Here is a 22,252-nt window from a genome sequence, read left to right on the forward strand (position 1 = left end):
CTTGCTCAAAATTGCTTTCAAGATAATGCTTGATCCTCTGTCCATTAACAATGAACTTTTTGTCAGAATCAGTATCCTGAAGCTCAACATATCCATATGGTGACACTCCTGTAATCACATACGGACCCCTCCACCGGGATTTAAGTTTTTCTGGGAACAATCTGAGCCTAGAGTTGAAGAGCAGAACTTTTTGTCCTGGCTTAAAGAATCTGGATGACAACTTCTTGTCATGCCACTTCTTTGCCTTTTCCTTATAAATCTTTGCATTTTCAAAGGCACTGAGTCTGAATTCATCTAGCTCATTTAGCTGGAGCAGTCTTTTTTCACCAGCTAACTTAGCATCCAGGTTTAGGAATCTGGTTGCCCAGTAGGCTTTATGTTCCAGTTCCACAGGCAGATGACAGGCCTTGCCATACACAAGTTGGTATGGAGAGATTCCTATTGGAGTCTTGAATGCCCACAGAGCATCATCCAAGCTCTTTGCCCAATCCTTTCTACGGGAAATTACAGTCCGTTCTAGGATTCTTTTTAGCTCTCTGTTAGAGACTTCAGCTTGCCCATTTGTCTGTGGATGATACGGGGTTGTCACTTTGTGACTAATTCCATATCAGACCATAGCAGAGTAGAGCTGTTTATTGCAGGAATGAGTACTCCCATCACTTATTAAGACTCTGGGAACACCAAATCTGCTGAAGATGTGTTTCTGGAGGAATTTCAGCACGGTCTTAGTGTCATTAGTGGGTGTAGCAATTGCTTCTACCCACTTAGATACATAGTCCACTGCCACCAGAATGTAAGTGTTTGAGTATGATGGTGGGAACGGACCCATGAAGTCAATCCCCCACACATCAAACAATTCAATCTCTAAGATCCCTTGTTGAGGCATGGCGTATCCGTGAGGCAAGTTACCAGCTCTTTGGCAGCTGTCACAGTTACGCACAAACTCTCGGGCATCTCTATAGAGAGTAGGCCAGTAGAAGCCACATTGGAGGACTTTAGTGGCTGTTCGCTCACTTCCAAAATGTCCCCCATACTGTGATCCATGGCAGTGCCATAGGATCCTTTGTGCTTCCTCTCTGGGTACACATCTGCGGATCATTCCGTCTGCACATCTCTTAAAGAGATATGGCTCATCCCATAGGTAGTACTTGGCATCTGAAATTAATTTCTTTCTTTGCACCCTGCTGTACTCCTGGGATATGAACCTCACAGCTTTGTAATTTGCAATATCTGCAAACCATGGAGCTTCCTGAATGGCAAAGAGTTGCTCATCTGGGAAAGTCTCAGAGATCTCAGTAGAAGGGAGGGACGCCCCAGCTACTGGTTCTATTCGGGACAGATGATCAGCTACTTGGTTCTCTGTCCCTTTTCTGTCTCTTATTTCTATATCAAACTCTTGCAGAAGCAACACCCATCTTATGAGCCTGGGTTTTGAATCCTGCTTTGTGAGTAAGTACTTAAGAGCAGCATGGTCAGTGTACACAATCACCTTTTATCCCACTAGATAGGATCTAAACTTGTCAATGGCATAGACCACTGCAAGTAACTCTTTTTCTGTAGTTGTGTAATTCTTCTGTGCATCATTTAGAACACGGCTGACATAATAAATGACGTGATGAAGCTTGTTATGCCTCTGTCCCAACACTGCACCAATGGCATGGTCACTGGCATCACACATTAGTTCGAATGGCAATGTCCAGTCTGGTGCAAAGATGACTAGTGCTGTGACCAGTTTGGCTTTCAGGGTCTCAAATGCCTGCAGACACTGTGTGTTAAACACAAATGGTGTGTCGGCAGCTAGCAGGTTGCTTAGAGGTTTAGCAATTTTCGAAAAATCCTTTATAAACCTTCTATAGAATCCTGCATGTCCCAGAAAGCTTCTGATTGCCTTAACATTAGCAGGTGGTGGTAATTTTTCAATTACCTCTACCTTTGCCTTATCCACCTCTATTCCCTTGCTTGAAATTTTGTGCCCAAGGACAATTCCTTCAATCACCATAAAGTGACATTTCTCCCAGTTTAAAACCAGGTTAGTCTCTTGGCACCTTTTCAGGACAAGTGCTAGGTGGTTAAGACAGGAGCTGAATGAGTCTCCATATACTGAGAAGTCATCCATGAAGACTTCCAGGAATTTCTCCACCATATCAGAGAAGATGGATAGCATGCATCTCTGAAAGGTTGCAGGAGCATTACACAGACCAAAAGGCATCCTCCTGTAGGCAAACACGCCAGAAGGGCAAGTGAATGTTGTTTTCTCTTAGTCTTGAGGATCTACTGCAATTTGGTTGTAACCTGAATAGCCATCCAAAAAACAGTAATAATCATGACCAGCTAGTCTTTCTAGCATTTGGTCTATGAATGGTAAAGGAAAATGATCCTTTCTGGTGGCTGTATTGAGCCTTCTGTAGTCAATACACATACGCCACCCTGTAACTGTTCTTGTAGGAACCAGTTCATTTTTTTCATTATGAACTACTGTCATGCCTCCCTTCTTGGGGACAACTTGGACATGGCTCACCCAGGGGCTATCAGAAATAGGATAAATAATTCCAGCCTCTAGTAATTTAGTGACCTCTTTCTGCACCACCTCCTTCATGGCTGGATTTAGCCGCCTTTGTGGTTGAACCACTGGTTTGGCATTATCCTCCAATAGGATCTTGTGCATGCATCTTGCTGGGCTAATGCCCTTAAGATCACTTATGGACCACCCAAGAGCTGTCTTGTGTGTCCTTAGCACTTGAATCAGTGCTTCCTTTTCCTGTGAATTTAAAGCAGAGCTTATGATTACAGGAAAGGTATCACCTTCTCCCAGAAATGCATATTTCAGGGATGATGGTAATGGTTTGAGCTTGAGTTTGGGAGGTTTTTCCTCTTCCTAAGGGATTTTCAGAGGTTCTATTATTCTCTCTGATTCCTCCAAATTAGGCTGAACATCTTTAAAGATGTCCTCTAGCTCTGATTTGAGACTCTCAGTCATATTGATCTCTTCCACCAAAGAGTCAATAATGTCAGTGCCCATGCAGTCATTCGATGTGTCTGGATGCTGCATAGCTTTTACAGCATTCAACTTGAACTCATACTCATTGACTCTCAGGGTTACTTCCCCTTTTTGTACATCAATGAGAGTTCGTCCAGTTGCTAGGAAAGGTCTTCCTAGAATGAGAGTTGCATTCTTGTGCTCCTCCATTTCCAGCACTACAAAGTCAGTTGGAAAGGCGAATGGCCCAACTTTGATAATCATGTCCTCAATTATGCCTGATGGATATTTAATGGAGCCATCAGCAAGTTGGAGGCATATCCGGGTTGGTTTGACTTCTTCAGCCAACCCAAGCTTTCTGATAGTGGATGCAGGTATTAGATTGATACTTGCTCCAAGGTCACACAGGGCTGTCTTGGTGCAAGCACCTTCTAATGTGCATGGTATCATAAAGCTTCCTGGATCTTGAAGCTTTTCTGGTAAGCTTTTCAAAATGACTGCACTGTATTCTTCAGTGAGAAACACTTTCTCAGTTTCTCTCCAATCTTTCTTATGACTTAAGATCTCTTTCATGAACTTAGCATAAGAAGGTATTTGCTCAAGTGCCTCTGCAAACGAAATCTTTATTTCAAGAGTCCTTAAATAGCCTGCAAAGTGGGCAAATTGCTTATCCTGTTCCGCTTGGCGGAGTTTCTGAGGATAAGGCATCTTGGCTTTATATTCATCAACCTTAGTTGCTGCAGGTTTATTCCTTACAGAGGTGGTTGGAAAAGCCTTTTTAGAGGGGTTACTATCAGCACTCTCAGGTGTCTGATTCCCCATTGGCGTTTGAACGCCAGGATTAGGTGAAGATTGGGCGTTTAACACCAACTTTTCCCCTTTTTCTGGCGTTTGAACGCCAGAACTGGGCAGGGAATGGGCGTTTAACGCCAGCTTTCCCCCCTTTTTGGCGTTTGGACGCCAAGAGTATTCCTCTCTGGGCTCTTACTGTCCTCAGAAGGATTTTGGACAGTGGTTTGGTTATCCTCTGTCAATTGTTCCTTTATTGGCTTCTTGCTGCTTTGAGCAGTGTTATTCAATGTCTTCTCACTCCTCAGTTGAACTGCTTGGCATTCTTCTGTTATCTGTTTAGATAACTGCTGTTTTGCCTGATTCAACTGTGATTTTATGTTCTTGTTAGCAATTTTAGTTTCTTGGAGCATCTCTTTAAATTCTGCTAACTGTTTTGTCATCAGGTGTAATTGCTGATTAAGCTCAACCATCTGTTCTTGAGGATTAGGATCAGTGGCTACTACCATAAATTCTTCTTTTGTAGAGAACTCATTGCTAGAGTACAAATATTGATTTCTAGCAACAGTATCTATAAGCTCTTGAGCCTCTTCAATCGTCTTCCTCATATGTATAGATCCACCAGATGAGTGGTCTAGAGACATCTAAGCTTTTTCTGTAAGCCCATAGTAGAAGATGTCTAACTGTACCCACTCTGAAAACATTTCAAAGGGGCATTTTCTTAGCATACCCCTATACCTCTCCCAGGCATTATAAAGGGATTCATTATCCTCTTGTTTAAAGCCTTGGATGTCCAGCCTTAGCTGTGTCATCCTTTTTTGAGGGTAAAATTGATTCAGGAATTTGTCTGATAACTGTTTCCATGTCTTTATGCTTGCTATAGGTTGGTTATTCAACCACCTCTTAGCTTGATCTTTTACAGCAAATGAAAACAGTAATAGTCTGTAGACATCCTGATCCACCTCTTTATCACGTACTATGTCAGCAATTTGTAAGAATTGTGCCAGAAACTCAGTAGGTTCTTCCTGTGGAAGACCGGAATACTGGCAATTTTGATGCACCATGATAATGAGTTGAGGATTTAGCTCAAAGCTGCTTGCTTTAATGGGAGGTATACAGATGCTACTCCCATATGCAGCTGTAATGGGGTTAGCATATGACCCCAGAGTCCTTCTGGACTGTTCAATTCCACTTAAGTCCATGATGGAGAAAGGGAATATGATATGAATTCACAAGTAAAGTAAAATTTTTTTTTGACCGAAAAAAATAAAATAAAATAAAATAAAAGGAAAATAAAATAAATTTTCGAAAACTAAAAGAAAACAAGATCAAAGCAAATTGAAAACTAAATCAATTAGTTAATTAAAAGGATTTTGGAATTAGCAATTGAAAAGATATGATTGAAAATTATTTTGAAAAAGATTTGATTTTTTTGAAATGAGAAAAGAGAAAAACAACAAAATGACACCAAATTTTCGAAAACTTAAAGGAAAACACAAAGAAGACACCAAACTTAGAATTTTTAAGGATCAAGAAAGGACTAAGGATAGGCAAATTCGAAAAATAAAAGAAAACAAAAGCATGCAATTGACACCAAACTTAAAATATGAAACTAAACTCAAATAAAAGACTCTAAACCAACAAAAAATAAAACAGTCCTAATCTAAGCAACAAGATAAACCGTCAGTTGTCCAAACTCGAACAATCCCCGGCAACGGCGCCAAAAACTTGGTGCACAAAATTGCAATCACACTTTTGCAATTCTGCACAACTGATGAGCGGATAATTTATACGCTTTTTGGCATTATTTTTAATATGTTTTTAGTATAATCTAGTTAGTTTTTAGTATATTTTTATTAGTTTTTAGTTAAAATTCACTTTTCTGGACTTTACTATGAGTTTGTGTGTTTTTCTGTGATTTCAGGTATTTTCTGGCTGAAATTGAGGGTCCTGAGCAAAAATCTGATTCAGAGACTGAAAAGGACTGCAGATGCTGTTGGATTCTGACCTTCCTGCACTCGAAGTGGATTTTCTGGAGCTACAGAAGCCCAATTGGCGCGCTCTTAACGGCATTGGAAAGTAGACATCCTGGGCTTTCCAGCAATGTATAATAGTCCATACTTTGCCCAAGATTTGATGGCCCAAACTGGCGTGGCAAATCAGCCTCAGAATTTCCAGCGTTTAACGCTGGAACTGGCATAAAACTTGGAGTTAAACGCCCAAACTGGCATAAAAGCTGGCGTTTAACTCCAGAAAAGGTCTCTACACGAAAATGCTTCATTGCTCAGCCCAAGCACACACTAAGTGGACCCAGAAGTGGATTTTTACGTCATTTACTCATTTCTGTATACCCTAGGTTACTAGTTTACTATTAATAGGATCTTTTGACATTGTATCTGTACCTCATGACACTTTACACGTTTCTCATTGTATTTTCTACAGCATGAGTCTCTAAACCCCATGGTTTGGGGTGAGGAGCTCTGCTGTGTCTTGATGGATTAATGCAATTACTACTGTTTTTCATTCAATCATGCTTGCTTCCATTCTAAGATATCACTTGTTCTTAAATCGGATGAATGTGATGATCCATGACAATCATCATCATTCTCAACTATGAACGTATGCCTGACAACCACCTCCGTTCTACCTTAGATTAAGTAGATATCTCTTGGATTCTTTAACCGGAATCTTCGTGGTATAAGCTAGAACTGATGGCGGCATTCAAGAGAATCCGGAAGGTCTAAACCTTGTCTGTGGTATTCTGAGTAGGATTCAATGATTGAATGACTGTGACGAGTTTCAAACTCCTGAAGGCGGGGCGTTAGTGACAGACGCAAAAGAATCACTGGATTCTATTCCGGCCTGATTGAGAACCGACAGATGGATAGCCGTGCCGTGACAGGGTGCGTTGAACATTTCCACTGAGAGGATGGGAGGTAGCCACTGACAACGGTGAAACCCTTGCATACAGCTTGCCATGGAAGGAGCCTTGCGTGCTTGAAGAAGAAGACAGTAGGAAAGCAGAGATTCAGAAGATGGAGCATCTCCAAAACCCCAACCTATTCTCTATTACTGCAAAACAAGTACTTATTTCATGTTCTTTTTCTTTTCACAATCAATCCTGATAATTTCTGATATCCTGACTAAGATTTACAAGATAACCATAGCTTGCTTCAATCCGACAATCTCCGTGGGATCGACCCTTACTCACGTAAGGTATTACTTGGACGACCCAGTGCACTTGCTGGTTAGTTGTGCGGGATTGCAAAAGTGTGATTGCAATTTTGTGCACCAACAACTAACCAGCAAGTGCACTGGGTCGTCCAAGTAATACCTTACGTGAGTAAGGGTCGATCCCACGGAGATTGTCGGCTTGAAGCAAGCTATGGTTATCTTGTAACTCTTAGTCAGGATATCAATAATTATCAGGTTTGACTGTGAAAAGTAAAAGAACATGAAATAAGTACTTGTTTTGCAGTAATTGAGAATAGGTTGAGGTTTTGGAGAGGCTCTATCTTCTGAATCTCTGCCTTCCTACTGTCTTCTTCTTCATGCATGCAAGACTCCTTCCATGGCAAGCTGTATGTAGGGTTTCACCGTTGTCAATGGCTACCTCACATCCTCTTAGTGAAAATGTTCAACGCGCTCTGTCACAGCACGGCTAATCATCTATCGGTTCTCAATCGGGTTGGAATAGAATCCAGTGATTCTTTTGCGTCTGTCACTAACGCCCAGCCCTCAGGAGTTTGAAGCTCGTCACAGTCATTCAATCCTTGAATCCTACTCTGAATACCACAGACAAGGTTTAGACCTTCCGGATTCTCTTGAATGCCGCCATCAATTCTAGCTTAAACCACGAAGATTCTGATTAAAGAATCCAAGAGATATTCACTCAATCTAAAGTAGAACGGAGGTGGTTGTCAGGCACACGTTCATAAGCGAAAATGATGATGAGTGTCACGGATCATCACATTCATCAAGTTGAAGAACAAGTGATATCTTAGAATAGAAGCAAGTGTGATTAAATGAAAGACAGTAGTAATTGCATTAATCCATCAAGACACAGCAGAGCTCCTCACCCCTAACCATGGGGTTTAGAGACTCATGCCATAGAAGATACAATGAGAAACGTGTAAAGTGTCATGAGGTAGAGATACAATATCAAAAGGTCCTATTAATAGTGAACTAGTAACCTAGGGTATACAGAAATGAGTAAATGACGTAAAAATCTACTTCCGGGGTCCACTTAGTGTGTGCTTGGGCTGAGCATTGAAGCTTTCATGTGTAGAGACTTTTTCTGGAGTTAAACACTAGCTTTTATGCCAGTTTGGGCACTTAACTCCAATTTTTATGCCAGTTCCGGCGTTAAACGCTGGGAATTCTGAAGCTGATTTGAAACGCCGGTTTGGGCCATCAAATCTCGGGCAAAGTATAAACTATTATACATTGCTGGAAAGCCCAGGATGTCTACTTTCCAACGCCGTTGAGAGCACGCCAATTGGGCTTCTGTAGCTTCAGAAAATCCACTTCGAGTGCAGAAAGGTCAGAATCCAACAGCATCTGCAGTCCTTTTCAGCTTCTGAATCAGATTTTTGCTCAAGGCCCTCAATTTCAGCCAGAAAATACCTAAAATCACAGAAAAACACACAAACTCATAGTAAAGCCCAGAAAAGTGAGTTTTAACTAAAAACTAATAAAAATATAATAAAAACTAACTAAATTATACTAAAAACATACTAAAAACAATGCCAAAAAGCGTAAAAATTATCCGCTCATCAATGAGCACCACTGCAGGCTTAGTCTTCGATAGATCGTAGAGTTTTTCCTTTCTTCCATTGTTTTTTGCTGTGTAGCTTTGGTAGGCTGATAGTGGTGCTCCTCCTATTTTTTGGCATGTCTCAGCGGAGAAGGGAGGGTGTGGGTGCTCCAGCGATTCCGACGGGGGGCGTCTCCCGCCTCTATTATTGGGAGACCTCTGATGTTTGGGGGACGCTGTCCCGAATAACAGAGGCAGATCTCCGGCGGCTTCGTGACCAAGGGGCTATTTTCGGGGGTGGTGATGTCGAGCGTCAATATGAACTCGTTGTCTCTGGGGTCAACGAGAGGGTTTGTTACTTGAATTTAGACTCGCCGACCGTTCTGGACTGGATGTGGGTATACGAGTTTATGTTACGTGGCTCGGCGTATGGTTGTCGTTCTCGCCCTTTGTTCAAGTGCTGTTGAGTGCACATCATCGTATATTTGGTTTGTATGAGGATTTCTTTCACGATTTTAAGAGAGGGTTTTTTAAGGTACTCCCTGCTCGGGGGCAGCACCCTTTTTGGTTAACAATAGTGGGGGAGCGTCAGTTCCCAACCTACTGGAATTTTGGTGCCGGTCTGTCATATCTGACAAAGGTTACTTATGAGGGGTTCTCCTCGGAGGATCGGGATATTGCTGATGTCCTTTGGCATCTCTTTGGGGAGCGTCCTTTGCATCCTCATGATGTTATGGGGGATCCAGAGGCTTGCCATACTTTTCTAGGTGTGTTCTGTTGTCTTTTCTGTTTGTTGTCTTCTCGATTTGGTGACTTATATTTCTTATGTTTTCTTTTCAGTTGAGATGGTTGGCAGTTTGACCACTTTGGCGAGGTTGAAGGCTGCCATGGACCGGGAGATGGCTTCGGAGGCTTCCCCTTCTACTCCTTCGTCCCAACCTACAGATGACTCTCGCGCCATGTATCAAGAGGTAGCTGCGCCTGAGGTTGGGGGAGATGTTCACGTTGCTTCGGGCCTGGTAACTTCTGGGGGTGACAAGGAGGTAGTCGTGGTCTTGGCATCTGGTGCTTCTCGGAAGTGAAAGAGGCCGGAGGAGGTTAGTAGTGAAATTCTGGAGGAGGAAAGGGGTTCTGTTCCTTCTGTGATGGACCGGAGGTTTGATGCTTCGGCTTTCATTGACCAGCACCTTATGCCTGGCACTGAGAAATTCTTTTATGATTATGATGTTGCTTTTCAAGCGAAGTCGGTCTATCGGGCCCTTCTTCGTTCCACTATGATCGTTCGGATGGCCGAGCCCGTGATGTCTCAGGTGGGTCTTCTGGATAAGAAGCTGCGTCAGTCCCAAGCTGAGGTGATAAAGGTGAAGGAGCAGCTTGTGGTGTTGGAGTCGGCTAGGGAGAAGGTTGTCAAAAATTTTGAGGACGTTGGGGTCGATCTTCTCCGTCTGTCTGAGGTTGAGACTTCTCTGTTATCTCAACTGGGCGGGGAGCGAAAGCGGGCTTCCGACGCCGAATCTCAAGCTGCCATGCTTCTTGATGAGGTAAATATTTTGAAGGCCAAGGTTGCTGCTCTGGAGGTCGATACCGAGGGTCTGAAGAAGGAGAAGGTGGAGCTTCTGGCGGATGTAAAGAGCGCTATCACTACTATTGAGGAGACGATGAGGGCCCAAGCTTCGGTCCTTGCGCTGGACGTGGACGTGTCCGTGATGAAGGTGTTTAAGACTTTCCGTGATGGCCAGATCTTTGATCTACAGTAGGCTTTTATTGTATCTTTTGGTTGTATTCTGAGAACTTGTAGTTTTATGTTGGTGTTTTGGCCGTGTGGCCATGTGACTTTTGTTGGTATCTTGGTCGTTTTACCCATGTTGTGATACTTTGGTGTTTTATCAAATTTGCGTTTGAGGCCGTTCGGGCCAATTAAAGATTTTGTGTTTCAACCATCCTCGGTTATTCTTGAGTCGTTTTGTGTGACTCACAGTGGAGGGGGTAGGCCGTCGTTAGGCCGTTTGTCCGTGTTGTGTGGATATCCATTTTTTGGCCCCGGGTGTGATCAGTCCCAGGTGGTGGCCGTTCGTTTTTTGGAAGGGGTTTATCATTTTCTGAAATAGAGAGGAGGAGGTGAAATAAACTTTATTTTAAAATACCGGGCTTCGTTAAAACCCTCCCGTGTGGGCAGGAAAGAGTACCCGGGAAAAAACATTTAATTAATTAATGAGGTAAAAAAGTACAAGGGAAGGGTAACTTTAAACCTACATTTTCTTAAGTGTAATACCGTCGTAGGTTGGCGGCATTCCATGTTCTCGGTACCTTGGTTCCGTCGAGTCGTTTGACTTTTTTGTCTCCTTTCCTGATTATCGCCTTGATTCTGTATGGGCCTTCCCAATTAGGGGTGAGTTTCCCTTCTCCGAGGGTGGGGACGCCGATGTTGTTTCGTCGTAGGACGAGGTCATCGGGTGTGAATTCCCGTCGAACTACGTCGCAGTTGTACCTTAGGCGATTCTTTGCTTTAAGGCTAGCTCTCGCACATGGGCTATGCTTCTCACTTCGTATGTAAGGTCCCGTTCTGCCTCTTTGTCGTTGCCCCCGATCATTCTTCTAGGGCTTGGATTTCTGACTTTTACTATGATAATGGCTTCTTCGCCGTATGTTAAGCGGAACGGGGTTTCCCCTATGGACGTCTAGGGTGTGGTTTGGTATGACAGAGTTCGTCGGCCCATAGTTCTTTGGCCCCATCGAATCGTTTCTTGAGTCCTTTGACTATTATCTTGTTCGCCGACTCCACCTGTCCGTTGGTCTCGAGGTATTCCACCGAGCTGAAATGGTGGGATATATGCAGCCTTTCCAAGAATTCTCTAAATTTTTTAGTGGTGAATTGGGTTTCGTTGTCCGAGATTACGATCTCGGGGATCCTAAACCAGGTTATTATGTCTCTCCAAAAAAACTTTCAGCATTGGGTTGCTGTGATGGAGGCTAGGGGTTCGGCCTCGATCCATTTGGTGTAGTAGTCGATGGCGACGATGAGGTACCGATGTTGTCCGGGTGCCGTGGGACAAAGGTCGACGAGGTCAACGCCCTATGTTCCAAATGGTCGGTCTGCCGTTATGATGTTGAGCTGGTGTGGGTCGGGTTGGTGAAAGCTGGCATGTATCTGGCTCTTGCTGCAGTTTTTTACCTGATGCATGGAGTCCCTGATAACCGAGGGCTAGAAGTATCCAGTCCAGATAACTTTCTGGGCCAAGGTTTTGCCTCCGATGTGGTGGCCATAGCAGCCTTCGTGGATTTCGTGGAGTATGTACTCCGTGTCCCCGGGCTTGACGCATTTGAGTAAGGGCTGCAAGACTCCACGTTTGTACAGTTGTCCCGTCACGACGGTGTAGTTAGCGGCTTCACTTTTTATCCGATTTGCTTCTTTAGGGTCCTCGGGTAGTACTCCGTTAAGGAGGTATTGTAGGATAAGGGAGGTCCATGATTCCTGGTCGGAGATCGGTAGGCCGGTGTTGGTTGTGGTTGATACAAACAACGTTCTGGCGATTCTTGGATTAGCGACCGGTTTCCTTGTCCTGGCTTGGTGCTGCCTAGTTTTGAGAGTAGATTTGCCCTTGTATTTTGTTCCCTAGGGACGTTTTGTATCGTTACACGATCGAGTTCTTCCTTTAGCTTGTTTACTTTGTTGAGTTATTGTTGGAGTAGGGGGTCCCGTATTTGGTAGTCTCCGTTAATTTGGGAGCTAACTACCTGTGAGTTGCTGCATACATCCAAGATTTTTGCGCCGACCTCTTTGGCTAGTGTCAGATCGGCCAAGAGGGCCTCGTGCTCTGGTTGGTTGTTGGAGACTGGGAACTCGTACTGAACGGATTGTTCGATCACAATCCTGTTTTACTTTCGAGTATCACCCCGGCTCCCCCAGAAGTGGTGTTGGATGAGCCGTCTACGTGCAGCTTCCAAGTTTCTGTGGCGGGGTTTTCTAGAGTCATCTCGGCGATAAAGTCTACCAGGGCCTGTGCTTTGATCGCGGTCCGAGGTTCAAACTTTATTTGGAATTGGGATAGTTCTATGGACCATGCTAGCATTCTCCACGCCAGGTTGGGCTTATGTAGCACTTGCCTGACCTCTTGGTTGGTTCGGACCGTAATGGGATGAGCCTGGATGTATCGGCGAAGATGTCAGGAGGCTGTGAGGAGTTTGAAAGCGATTTTCTCAAGGCGGGAGTAGCGTGACTCTGTGTCTTGGAGGACTTTGCTTATGAAGTAGATAGGACGCTGGGCCCTATTCTTGTCTTTTCGGACTAGTACCGCCACAAGTGCTTCTTTCGTTATGGATAGGTATAGGTAGAGAACCTCTTCCGTTTGGGGTTTAGCAAGAATGGGGGGTTCTTCTAGTACTTTCTTGAAGTGTTGGAATGCCCCTTCGCACTTTGTATCCCACTTGAAAGGAGTTCCTTTCTTCATAAGTTTGAAAAAGGGGATCGCCTTCTAGGCCAACGCACCGAGGAAACGGGATAGGGAGGTTCGTCGGCCGGTCAATTTCTGGATGTCTTTGAGATTTTTTGGACTTGCCATTTCAAGGATAGCTCTACACTTCTTGGGGTTTACCTCTACCCCGCGTTGTGTGATCATGAACCCTAGGAATTTTCCTACTTCCATTCCGAAGGTGCATTTTGTCGGGTTAAGGCGCATTCTGTGCCTCCTTAAGGTGTTCATTACGAGCTTAAGGTCGTTGATGGGTTGTTTACCAGATTCAGTCTTGGCGAGCATGTCATCTATGTAGACCTCCAGCTTGCTCCCGGACAAGCCTTGGAATATCTTGTTGACGAGCCTTTGGTAAGTGGCTCCGGCGTTTTTCAGGCCGAAGGGCATGACTGTATAGCAGTACGTGCCGTTGGGGGTGATGAAAGCCGTTTTCTCCTCGTCGGGTCGGTGCATGGGTATCTGGTTGTACCCAGAATATGCGTCCATGAAGCTGAGATATTGGTGACCGGATGCAGCGTCTACCAGTCCATCGATAATTGGTAGGGGGATGGCGTCTTTTGGATAGACTTTGTTTAGGTCCGTGTAGTCGACGCACATCCGCCACTTTCCATTAGCTTTTTTGACTAGCACGACGTTAGCCAGCCCGGTCGCATAGGATAGTTCCCTGATAAAGCCTGCTTTGAGGAGGGCTTTAACCTGTTTCTTGACCTCGGCTGCTCGGTCGGGGGACATTTTTTGTCTCCTCTGTGTTACAGGCTTGGCCTTGAAATTTACGACTAGTCGGTGGGACATTAGGTTGGGATATATTCCTGGCATGTCAGAGGGAGTGAATGTGAACAAGTCTCTGCTCTGTCTTAGGAGGCGTGAGAGATCTTTCTTATGGTCATATGGGAGGTTCCTGTTGATGAAAATGATTCTTCTTGTGGCTTTAGTCATATCAACTTCTTCCTCAGTTGTTTATTTCCATTCAAAATATCAGTGTTTAAATATTTTATCGTAAAAAATAACTATTTATACAACATTTGGTATTTAGAAAGATTTTTGTTTTTTAGACATGTAAAAAGTGTTTCTATGTGGCTACATCATACCACGCCAAATGTATAGTCGAAACTCAGAAAGTAAGATGACGCGGCACGCCAAAATCAAAGAGACATTGGAAAAATCTATATTTTTTGTCTGATCTACACAAATTCCAAAAGAGGTGGCAACTTTGAACACCGCCATTACATATATATTCTTCGGTTACGTTATTATTCCTTATGCTTCATCCTTAAGCAAACAGCAAAATAATAGTGTTCATCCTTAGCTTCTTAATTATTATTTTTCATGGCTGAAAAAGATGGACAAAGATCAACTAATCGTCCTCTGGAACCGCCTAATGAGGGCTTGCCAAGTAAGTTCATAATTTCCAAATATTATTATATTTTGTGCAAATTAACAAGAAAAATTGATTCTGTTACGTTAATTCTTTAATTAATTCTTGTATAATCGCAAAATCATTCATGTATGGGAAACCACCGAGAAGTTGGATAGCCGTTTAAATTCTAATTTACCTCAATCTGTTTTTATTGTTGTGCATTTATGTTGGTATTTCAATTTTTGTGCATTGGAGTTATAATTGTTGTTTAAAGCATTTCTAATTTTAGATTTAATTTTAATTTTATTTTAGATTCAATAAAATTACTCATAAAATACTTGTATAAATACATGTTATAAATATTAATTTAAAATTAAAAATTAAATTTATTCTTCTAATATTTAATTTTAATCTAATTAAAATTTTATATTATTTTTAAATATTTATTATATAAATAATAAAATCTTATTAATTTTCTATCAAAATAATATTATATTTTTAAAATAATATTAATTTTATTTTATCAATCAATTTTACTATAAAAAGTACCTAGTCTCTCTTTTTCTTGCCTCTTGTCAAAAGCTTCTTATATCCTCTATAGAAGACTAGAAGAGCTGTCTCCAGCCGGCTGAAAGGACAATCACAACTGCAACTCCAAACCAATCCAGTGACAAACCGGATATGTACATATATATTGTTTTTTAACAAATTTTTTTGGATGTCTTTGTTATCTTACAATTAATAATAAGAATAAATCTTTATAATTAAATAATTTATTTAATTAAGTCTAATTAAATCATTTACATATACGTGAATACGCTTTTTTTTCTTTTCATTTTAATATTTTAAATTTATACGTGCATATTTTTTTATCTTTTTTTTTTTTACTTTTAATGCTGTATTTTTTTCTTTTATTATTGTTGTTACCACCATTATCACTCCCTCTTCTTCTTTTTTTTTATTAGAATTTCTTTTTTTCATTTTTTTATTGTCATCGTCATTATCATTACTTTTCATAATTTTTTTCCTATTTTTTTTTCATTTAATTTTTTTATTTTTTCTTTTCATTTCATCTCTCTCTTGCTCCTCTGTCATTATTATTATTATTATCATCATCTTCTTTTATATATAATAGAAAAAATAAAAAAATACAATATTAAAAAAGATATTTTTATTCTTTTATAATAAAATTTTGATGTAAAAACTAATAAATTTATGTGTTATTATTACAAATTCTGATGTATTTATATTCTGATAAGTTCTACATAATTTTAAACTGTTTCTTTTTTTCTTTCTCATATTCTGCTACTTCTTTTTCTTCTTCTTTTTTATAATCATCATCATCCTTTTTTTATATTCATCTTTTCCTTCTTATTTTACCTTCTAAAATTTTTTCTTATCTTACTCTTTCAACAATAATATAAATAAAAAAATAAAAAAATACATAATGCTACAAAATTATTAGGAAATTATTAGGAAGAAAATGAATCTACATTCATTTACTAAAAGAAAGGAAAAAAAAAAAGAAGAAGAAAAAATGCAGCATTAAAAAAAATATTTTTGTACATGTATAACAAAATTTCGGTGTAAAAACTAATAAATTTATGTGTTATTATTAGAAATTTTGGTGTATTTTTATTCTAATAAGTTCTGAATAATTCAAAACTCTTCTTATTTCTCTTTTTCATCATCTGCTGCTTCATCTTCTTTTTTATCATCATCGTCTTTTTTTTTATTCATCTTTTTTTTTATTTTACCTTCTCAAATTTCTTCTTGTTTTATTTTTTTTAAAAAAAATAAAAATAAAAAATCAAACAAAGAGAAAGAAACACATAATGTTATAAAATGTGAATTCTAAATTTAATTTAAGAGTTAATTGAGGTGCATTCTAAAAAGAAGTTCAGACCAAAAAGTACACTTTATTTAGATCTAGAATGCAGCGAAATTAAATATAAAATATATTGAAATTATTTAATGATAACCCTTTTAAAAATTTGTGCCACAATTAAAAAATTTTAGTGTTAAAATTGAGAAATTTTTTGTGTAACGATTAAAAAATTTTGGTGTTATTTTTTGATAAATTCTGCATAATTTAAAATTTCTCTTTCTCTTTCTTTTTCATCGTTATCTTCTTCTTTTTTTTATTCATCTTTTTTTATTTCTTTTAATAAAAATTAAAAAAACAAAAAAATCAAACAAAGAAAAAAATATATAATGTTACAAAATTAAAAAGAAAAGGGGAGAAAAAAAGATGCAGCAATAACAACAGCAATGAAAGAACGACGATGAGAATGAAACGAGCAAAAAAGAAGAATGAATGCGGAAAAAAAAAAGAGGAGGAGAAGGAAGCACGTGGAATACAAACGTTGAAGGAGGAACGCGAAAAAGAAGAAGATCAGAAAAAACATGAAGAAGAACTGCATGATTTCACATACACATTATGTAAATGGATTTTGTTGGGTTATGGTTAACTTGGTTGGTAAAATAATTTGGATGCGTAAGGAGATTAAATAATAATAATAATAATAATAATAATAATAATAAACTATACTATGCGTATATCAAAATCAGCTACTAAAGTCAATCACAATTATAAAATACGTGTTAGAATATAAATATATATTAAAAATAAATTAAATCACACATATATTTATATACATACATTGGTAGTTAATTTTAGTAATTAATTTTGTTGTACGAATAGTATTTTTGTTATAATAATAACGATTCCGCTACGTTATATTCATAATAATAATAATAATAATAATAATAATAATAATAATAATAATCCGCCTATTCTATTCTCAAATACAATCGCTGAAAACCCACGCACACAAACAACATTAAACATCTCTCCCAATGCTTTTCATAAAAACAGAAATTAAAAATCCCTCCTTCTCATCATATCAAATGTTAAATTTTAAATTGCATTCTACAGCTACAATTACCGTCACTTGCGCAATAGCAGAAGATTGCAATTGTGGTGTTGTGATGCCCTCGGTTCTTATAATTTATCCCCACAAAGAAAACAGAATTTACACCGCAATACGTATCACATAAGCCACAATGTCTCAATCGCATAAACTACAAGTCTATGATGACTTCCACAACCGAAATTTAAAACCTTGACAAATGCACACCACAGTTCCATGAAAGGTACATGCAATGTAAAAAGTAAGTGATTAATAGTTATTTAGCACTTCAGACCTGCCTGCATAATCGATAAAACTTACTATTACATACCCATATATATTTATAACATGCTATTTAAACATGTTTAGCATTTCATGATCAGGGTGTTACAATCAACTTGTGGGATCAAACAATCCCAAGAAAACAAGCTGGCCGGAGTTGGTAGGCACCACTTCTGAAGAAGCAAAGAAGAAGATAAAGGAGGAGATGACTGAGGCTGATATCCAGGTGATTCCACCGGGTTACTTTGTCACTGCAGATTTTCGATCTCAACGCGTTCGAATTTATGTTGATCAATCTGACAAGGTCATTAGGACTCCCATCATTGGCTAGCTTTTCCAGTCCATCTCGCTAATCCCTCTAAGCATACATTTAAATCATATATATTACACTTTGGTGATGGATGTTACTGTACATTGTTGTAATAAGGTCTGCTTTTTTATGCAGCCAAATGTTTTAATTATATGGTTTTATTCGCAATGACGATTGGTATAATTAGAACTAAGAAATATTTCGTTTTACTGGTCACTACTATTTTTATTCCTAACTCTTTTTTATCGAGTTATCTATCATGTCGTCATAGACAATTGTAATGCATTTTTATTAATCTTCAAAATATATTTGTGCAACTAGGATATAGAGGACTATTTTAATTTTCGCGACAAATTTTAAGAACTACGTTTATGTCTTTAATTAGTAAGGTACGGACTGTTTATTTTACTATTTCTTTGTTTTCAGAATAGTTCTCTGTTACATCTACAGTGACATCCAATAATGCAATATATCTATATTATTGTCTAGAATCGTCATCATTATTAATATCGTTTATTTTGTTTTTCTGTAAAATAATATACATACAACCATAATTGACTAGTGCCTAAAACAATTTAGAGTATGTAGAGCTACATATACTTAGAAACTACCTGTCACAATTTGGATAATCAAATCTCAACTGTTCTTTTCCCACTTCCTATAGATGCTTCCTTCGATTACAAGAACTCAATTTGTTTTTATTTATTTTAATTTTGACAATTTTTCAAGTATCTTACTTTAGAAGTTTTCATTTAAGTATCTAACCCAACCATACATTAGAGTTGTCAAACATAATTAAGAACTAGCTACCTACTTTGATCTGTATTGCATATTTCCATTTATATCATTCTTTGTCATCACAGATTAAAAATAAAATAAAATTCACATCATACATATAAGTTAGTTCTGCAAGCGTTATTCAAACAACTAGAACACCAGAGTGGAACTAAGAGACAGTTTTCCCACTAAAAGAGTATTATATTAATGCATAGAAGTTCAAACACAAACACGAGACTACAAAGCACTAATATTACATAACACTAACAAATTTTACAACACCAAAGCCACATAATATAAATGGAAATTCAGCTTCTGGCGATTCATTTTCCACTTTATGGTCCATTCTTCAGTTTTCAATTCTGCTAGAGATTGGCTATGCTTCCTCTGCAAGTTAACATCGCAATACATCGTTAGTCTTAAGCGACATAGGACTAATTACTGGCACCTTAAAATTCCCAACATTTGTTAAAGAACTCTGGAACTTAGATAGAAACTTTAAAGGAATGAAGAAAAATGTAGTTGGAATTTGTTTACCATAGCAGCATCATCTGCAAGCTTGAATATGTCCTGAATGCAGATCGAAGGCTGAGGAATTGCTTCTCATGTGAGACTCTTCACATTTTGGAATTGGCATCACTATTTCAAAAGCTTCAACAAGCAGTGCTACTTTCTTTTTCCTAGCCGGAGCGAGTTTCGTTACGACTTGTCTCAGCGCAGAGTCCAGCATCCATTCCTCTGCATTCTTTCTCTCATCCATCATCTGGTGCCTAAGATCAACCTTCTCAGGTTCTTGTACTGGAACCAATGGCAGGAAATTCGGCTCTCTTGGGTCGAAATTCCTAGCCTCAACTTCATCTTCCGCTCTCTTTCTTCGCTTAATCATGATTTTCCAGTTCTTGCTTGTGTCCTGCTCTTCACCACCATTCATTATGTTCCGGACAAACTTATTCGCTTTGCGTTGATCTTTCTCAAGAAAGTCCTTTTCTTGAATAACCATGGCTCCGCCTTCAGCCATATCAGACATTTTAATTTGACAATGGCTATTTTCATTTTCATTATCATTCCCTTTATCTTCTCCCATTTTGGAATACTCTGTTAACAAATATTGATCACAATTCAACTCACATGATGCGTAACCATTTTCTTGAATCTCAACAGCTGCATTGGCAAGTTTCGGAACAGAACTCTTTCCTTGTTGCTCTTTCTTCAATTCGCTTTCTTTTGCATTCGCTTCTGGTATCTGCATTGTTTCTTCAGAAAAAATGTCATCACAATAGCTGCTAAGTATGTCATCTAACCATGTAACCGAAACTTCCTGAGAACTCTGAGACAAAGACTCAACTTTTGAGTCATTTTCGCCATCCGAAAACACTGAAGAATCAACATCCTCTTCTTGCCCAAATCCACAAAGCAGTTTCTCCTCCCATTCCATTCCATTAGCTCCAGAATCAGAATTAGACTCTTCCATTTCAACCTCCTTTTTGAGTTCTCCATCATAGCTATCATCGCTGAAGTAGCTTCCCATGCTTATTTCTTCATGAGACCACATAGTTTGATCGTTCCCTTCATCCGAATCATCTTCTGGATTTCGCTCATTTGGAACAATTCCCTTGGAAACACAATCCTTTGGATCCTCATTCTCCACAATCAAATCGAATTTTTGCAATTCAGTTGACTCTGCTTCCTTTTCCTTAGCATAGATCTCAATAAAGCCATCCATGCCAATCTCAGAGCCATTCCTTGTATCACAAGGCACCTTCATATTTGATTTCCGAGGACTCAAAGCATCAAGCATATTGCTCTTCTGCTTCTTCAGGAGTCGCCGCCTTGCTGTCACGAAATTCTTGAGCGGAGGCAAGTCTGCATGCTGGTGACCATTAAGAGAACAATAAGTGTACGGACAAACCTTGGCCATAGAAGTTCCCTCCGACTCGCTTCCCCCGGGATTAAGCATGAGGTATGCCGGAAACTTTGAGTCCTTCAATGTCGAAGAACAAGTGGGTCTGGCTGTCGATTTTTTCGGACAAGCTCTAGAAGAAGCTTTGAAACTAGTAGTCTTTGTTAAGGATCTCACCAGACTCAAACTTGATGATCTTGTCAAATTCTTTGCAGATTTTTTGTTGGAAACAGAGCCAGCTACTTTCTTTGAATCACTTGAGAATTTCTTTTGAAGACTCTTGGAATCATTAGTACTAGGTTGAGTAGCAGTGTTTTTTAGGCTCACTGGGAAAAGTTCCTTTTTCGCATGTGAACTGCTTGTGGGCTTCATGTAATTTGGAGAATTTCCATCAAATGTTCTCACCTGCATTTCGGAAACACAAATACAAGAATTAAATATGATTCTGTATGCTTCTTAAATATATTGATAAAAATTAAAAATGTTAAATTACTATTTTAGTTTTTATAATTTCACCAAATTTATTATTAACTTTTTATAATATGAAAGTTTTTAGTTAGAACTCTGCACAATTTTAATTTTTGTAAATAGGTATTTCTTTCTAAAAAACGTTAAAGTTAACGACATATTTCTCTCCAAATTAAAAATACTCCCTCACACTTAACAGTTTTGACACCCTAAAAATTTAATTACAAAATTTAAAACAGTATATGAACCTTGTTAAGAGCTTTTAAACTATACAAATTCAATTATAAATTTAGTAAAATTATAACTACTAACATAATAAATTTACCAATAAAAATATTAATCTAATACCTTATACGTATATAATACAATCCATAAGTAACATTGAAATGTTTGTCTACGATAGTTTTCTCACCGGAGTATTCTGCTTTTGTGGGGAAGCTGCTGGTGTAGTAGTTCTTGGAACATGAAGAGATGATGGCGGTGGCTTTCCCGGCTGGGATGTGAATCTTCTAGAAGGCGATTGAAGAGCCTCAATATCAGAAAGATTGATTGACCTTATTGGTTTCTTAATTTTCTTCTTCATGTCCGTACCTTTGCTTTTTCCATCTTGGTTCTGAGAAGACAAAGAAGCAGAAGAAGAAAGCTTCATGTTTGTGAAGCGCTTCTCTGGTTTGTTAATATGATCACCTTTGATACCAACCTTCTTTAGTACCTTCTTTTGAACCATATTTATTAATTCCTTTCTCTTCCTTGGCTTTGTGGAGTTCAATAAGGGGAAGGAAAGAAACCTTGTAGTTTAAGCTTTGTCTGTCTTATGGTGAAATGAAAAGAAAAGGAAAGAAAAGGCTTAGAGAAAACCAAACTAAGAACAGAGAGAGATTCTTGATTCTTCTCTGCCCTTTTGGGTTTTCATTTTGCCATTTGGGTTGGTGCTGCTTCTTAATAGGTTTTCTTTTTGTCTTTGTATTTATTCATTTATTAATTATTTATTTTGTTTGTTTCAACGACTTTTAAGTGTGTGGTTCGGCAGATGATGGAATTTGAATATGAGAAAATGGCTCCTGTAACAGGCGCCTGATGCTGACTTCCACTAACATTATGTTATGATTTTGGGTCCCTTAATGCTTGATACTTTTTTTTAGCACTAGTCATGCTTTTTGGGAAACATATCCCATGCAAAAATCCACTTGTTTGCTTTTAGTTTTTCATGTGCTACCTTACAATCAAAAGTTATCAACAAAAAATATCTCAAGAG

General features: G+C 39.0%; 2 protein-coding genes across 2 annotated transcripts; one reads left to right on the forward strand and one right to left on the reverse strand.

The window, feature by feature from the left end:
* The first annotated feature begins 8,270 nt into the window (after window positions 1-8,270).
* On the forward strand, window positions 8,271-17,778 carry LOC140173167 (uncharacterized). The gene is made up of 2 exons (XM_072199607.1): window positions 8,271-14,384; window positions 17,630-17,778. Exon 1 carries the CDS (start codon window positions 9,668-9,670, stop codon window positions 10,277-10,279), a length of 612 nt encoding a protein of 203 aa, XP_072055708.1. The 5' UTR covers window positions 8,271-9,667; the 3' UTR covers window positions 10,280-14,384; window positions 17,630-17,778.
* A 1,031-nt stretch (window positions 17,779-18,809) lies between these two features.
* LOC112703380 (uncharacterized) lies at window positions 18,810-22,235 on the reverse strand. Its single transcript, XM_025754802.3, has 3 exons — window positions 21,410-22,235; window positions 19,167-20,934; window positions 18,810-19,016 (listed from the first exon to the last, which is right to left on the reverse strand). The coding sequence occupies exons 1-2, from the start codon at window positions 21,722-21,724 to the stop codon at window positions 19,177-19,179; spliced, it is 2,073 nt and encodes a 690-aa protein (XP_025610587.1). The 5' UTR covers window positions 21,725-22,235; the 3' UTR covers window positions 18,810-19,016; window positions 19,167-19,176.
* Window positions 22,236-22,252: the final 17 nt, after the last annotated feature.

The sequence above is a fragment of the Arachis hypogaea genome, chromosome 7 (assembly GCF_003086295.3).
Source record: "Arachis hypogaea cultivar Tifrunner chromosome 7, arahy.Tifrunner.gnm2.J5K5, whole genome shotgun sequence".
Classification (NCBI taxonomy): Eukaryota; Viridiplantae; Streptophyta; class Magnoliopsida; order Fabales; family Fabaceae; genus Arachis; species Arachis hypogaea.

Bases quoted from the DNA above. Each gene is read 5' to 3' on its own strand.
- LOC140173167 (XM_072199607.1), top strand. From the start codon at position 9,668: ATGGACCGGAGGTTTGATGCTTCGGCTTTCATTGACCAGCACCTTATG.
- LOC112703380 (XM_025754802.3), bottom strand. From the start codon at position 21,724: ATGGTTCAAAAGAAGGTACTAAAGAAGGTTGGTATCAAAGGTGATCAT. The intron at 20,935-21,409 runs GTGAGAAAACTA...TCCGAAATGCAG, and splicing joins CACAAAAGCAGAATACTCCG to GTGAGAACATTTGATGGAAA.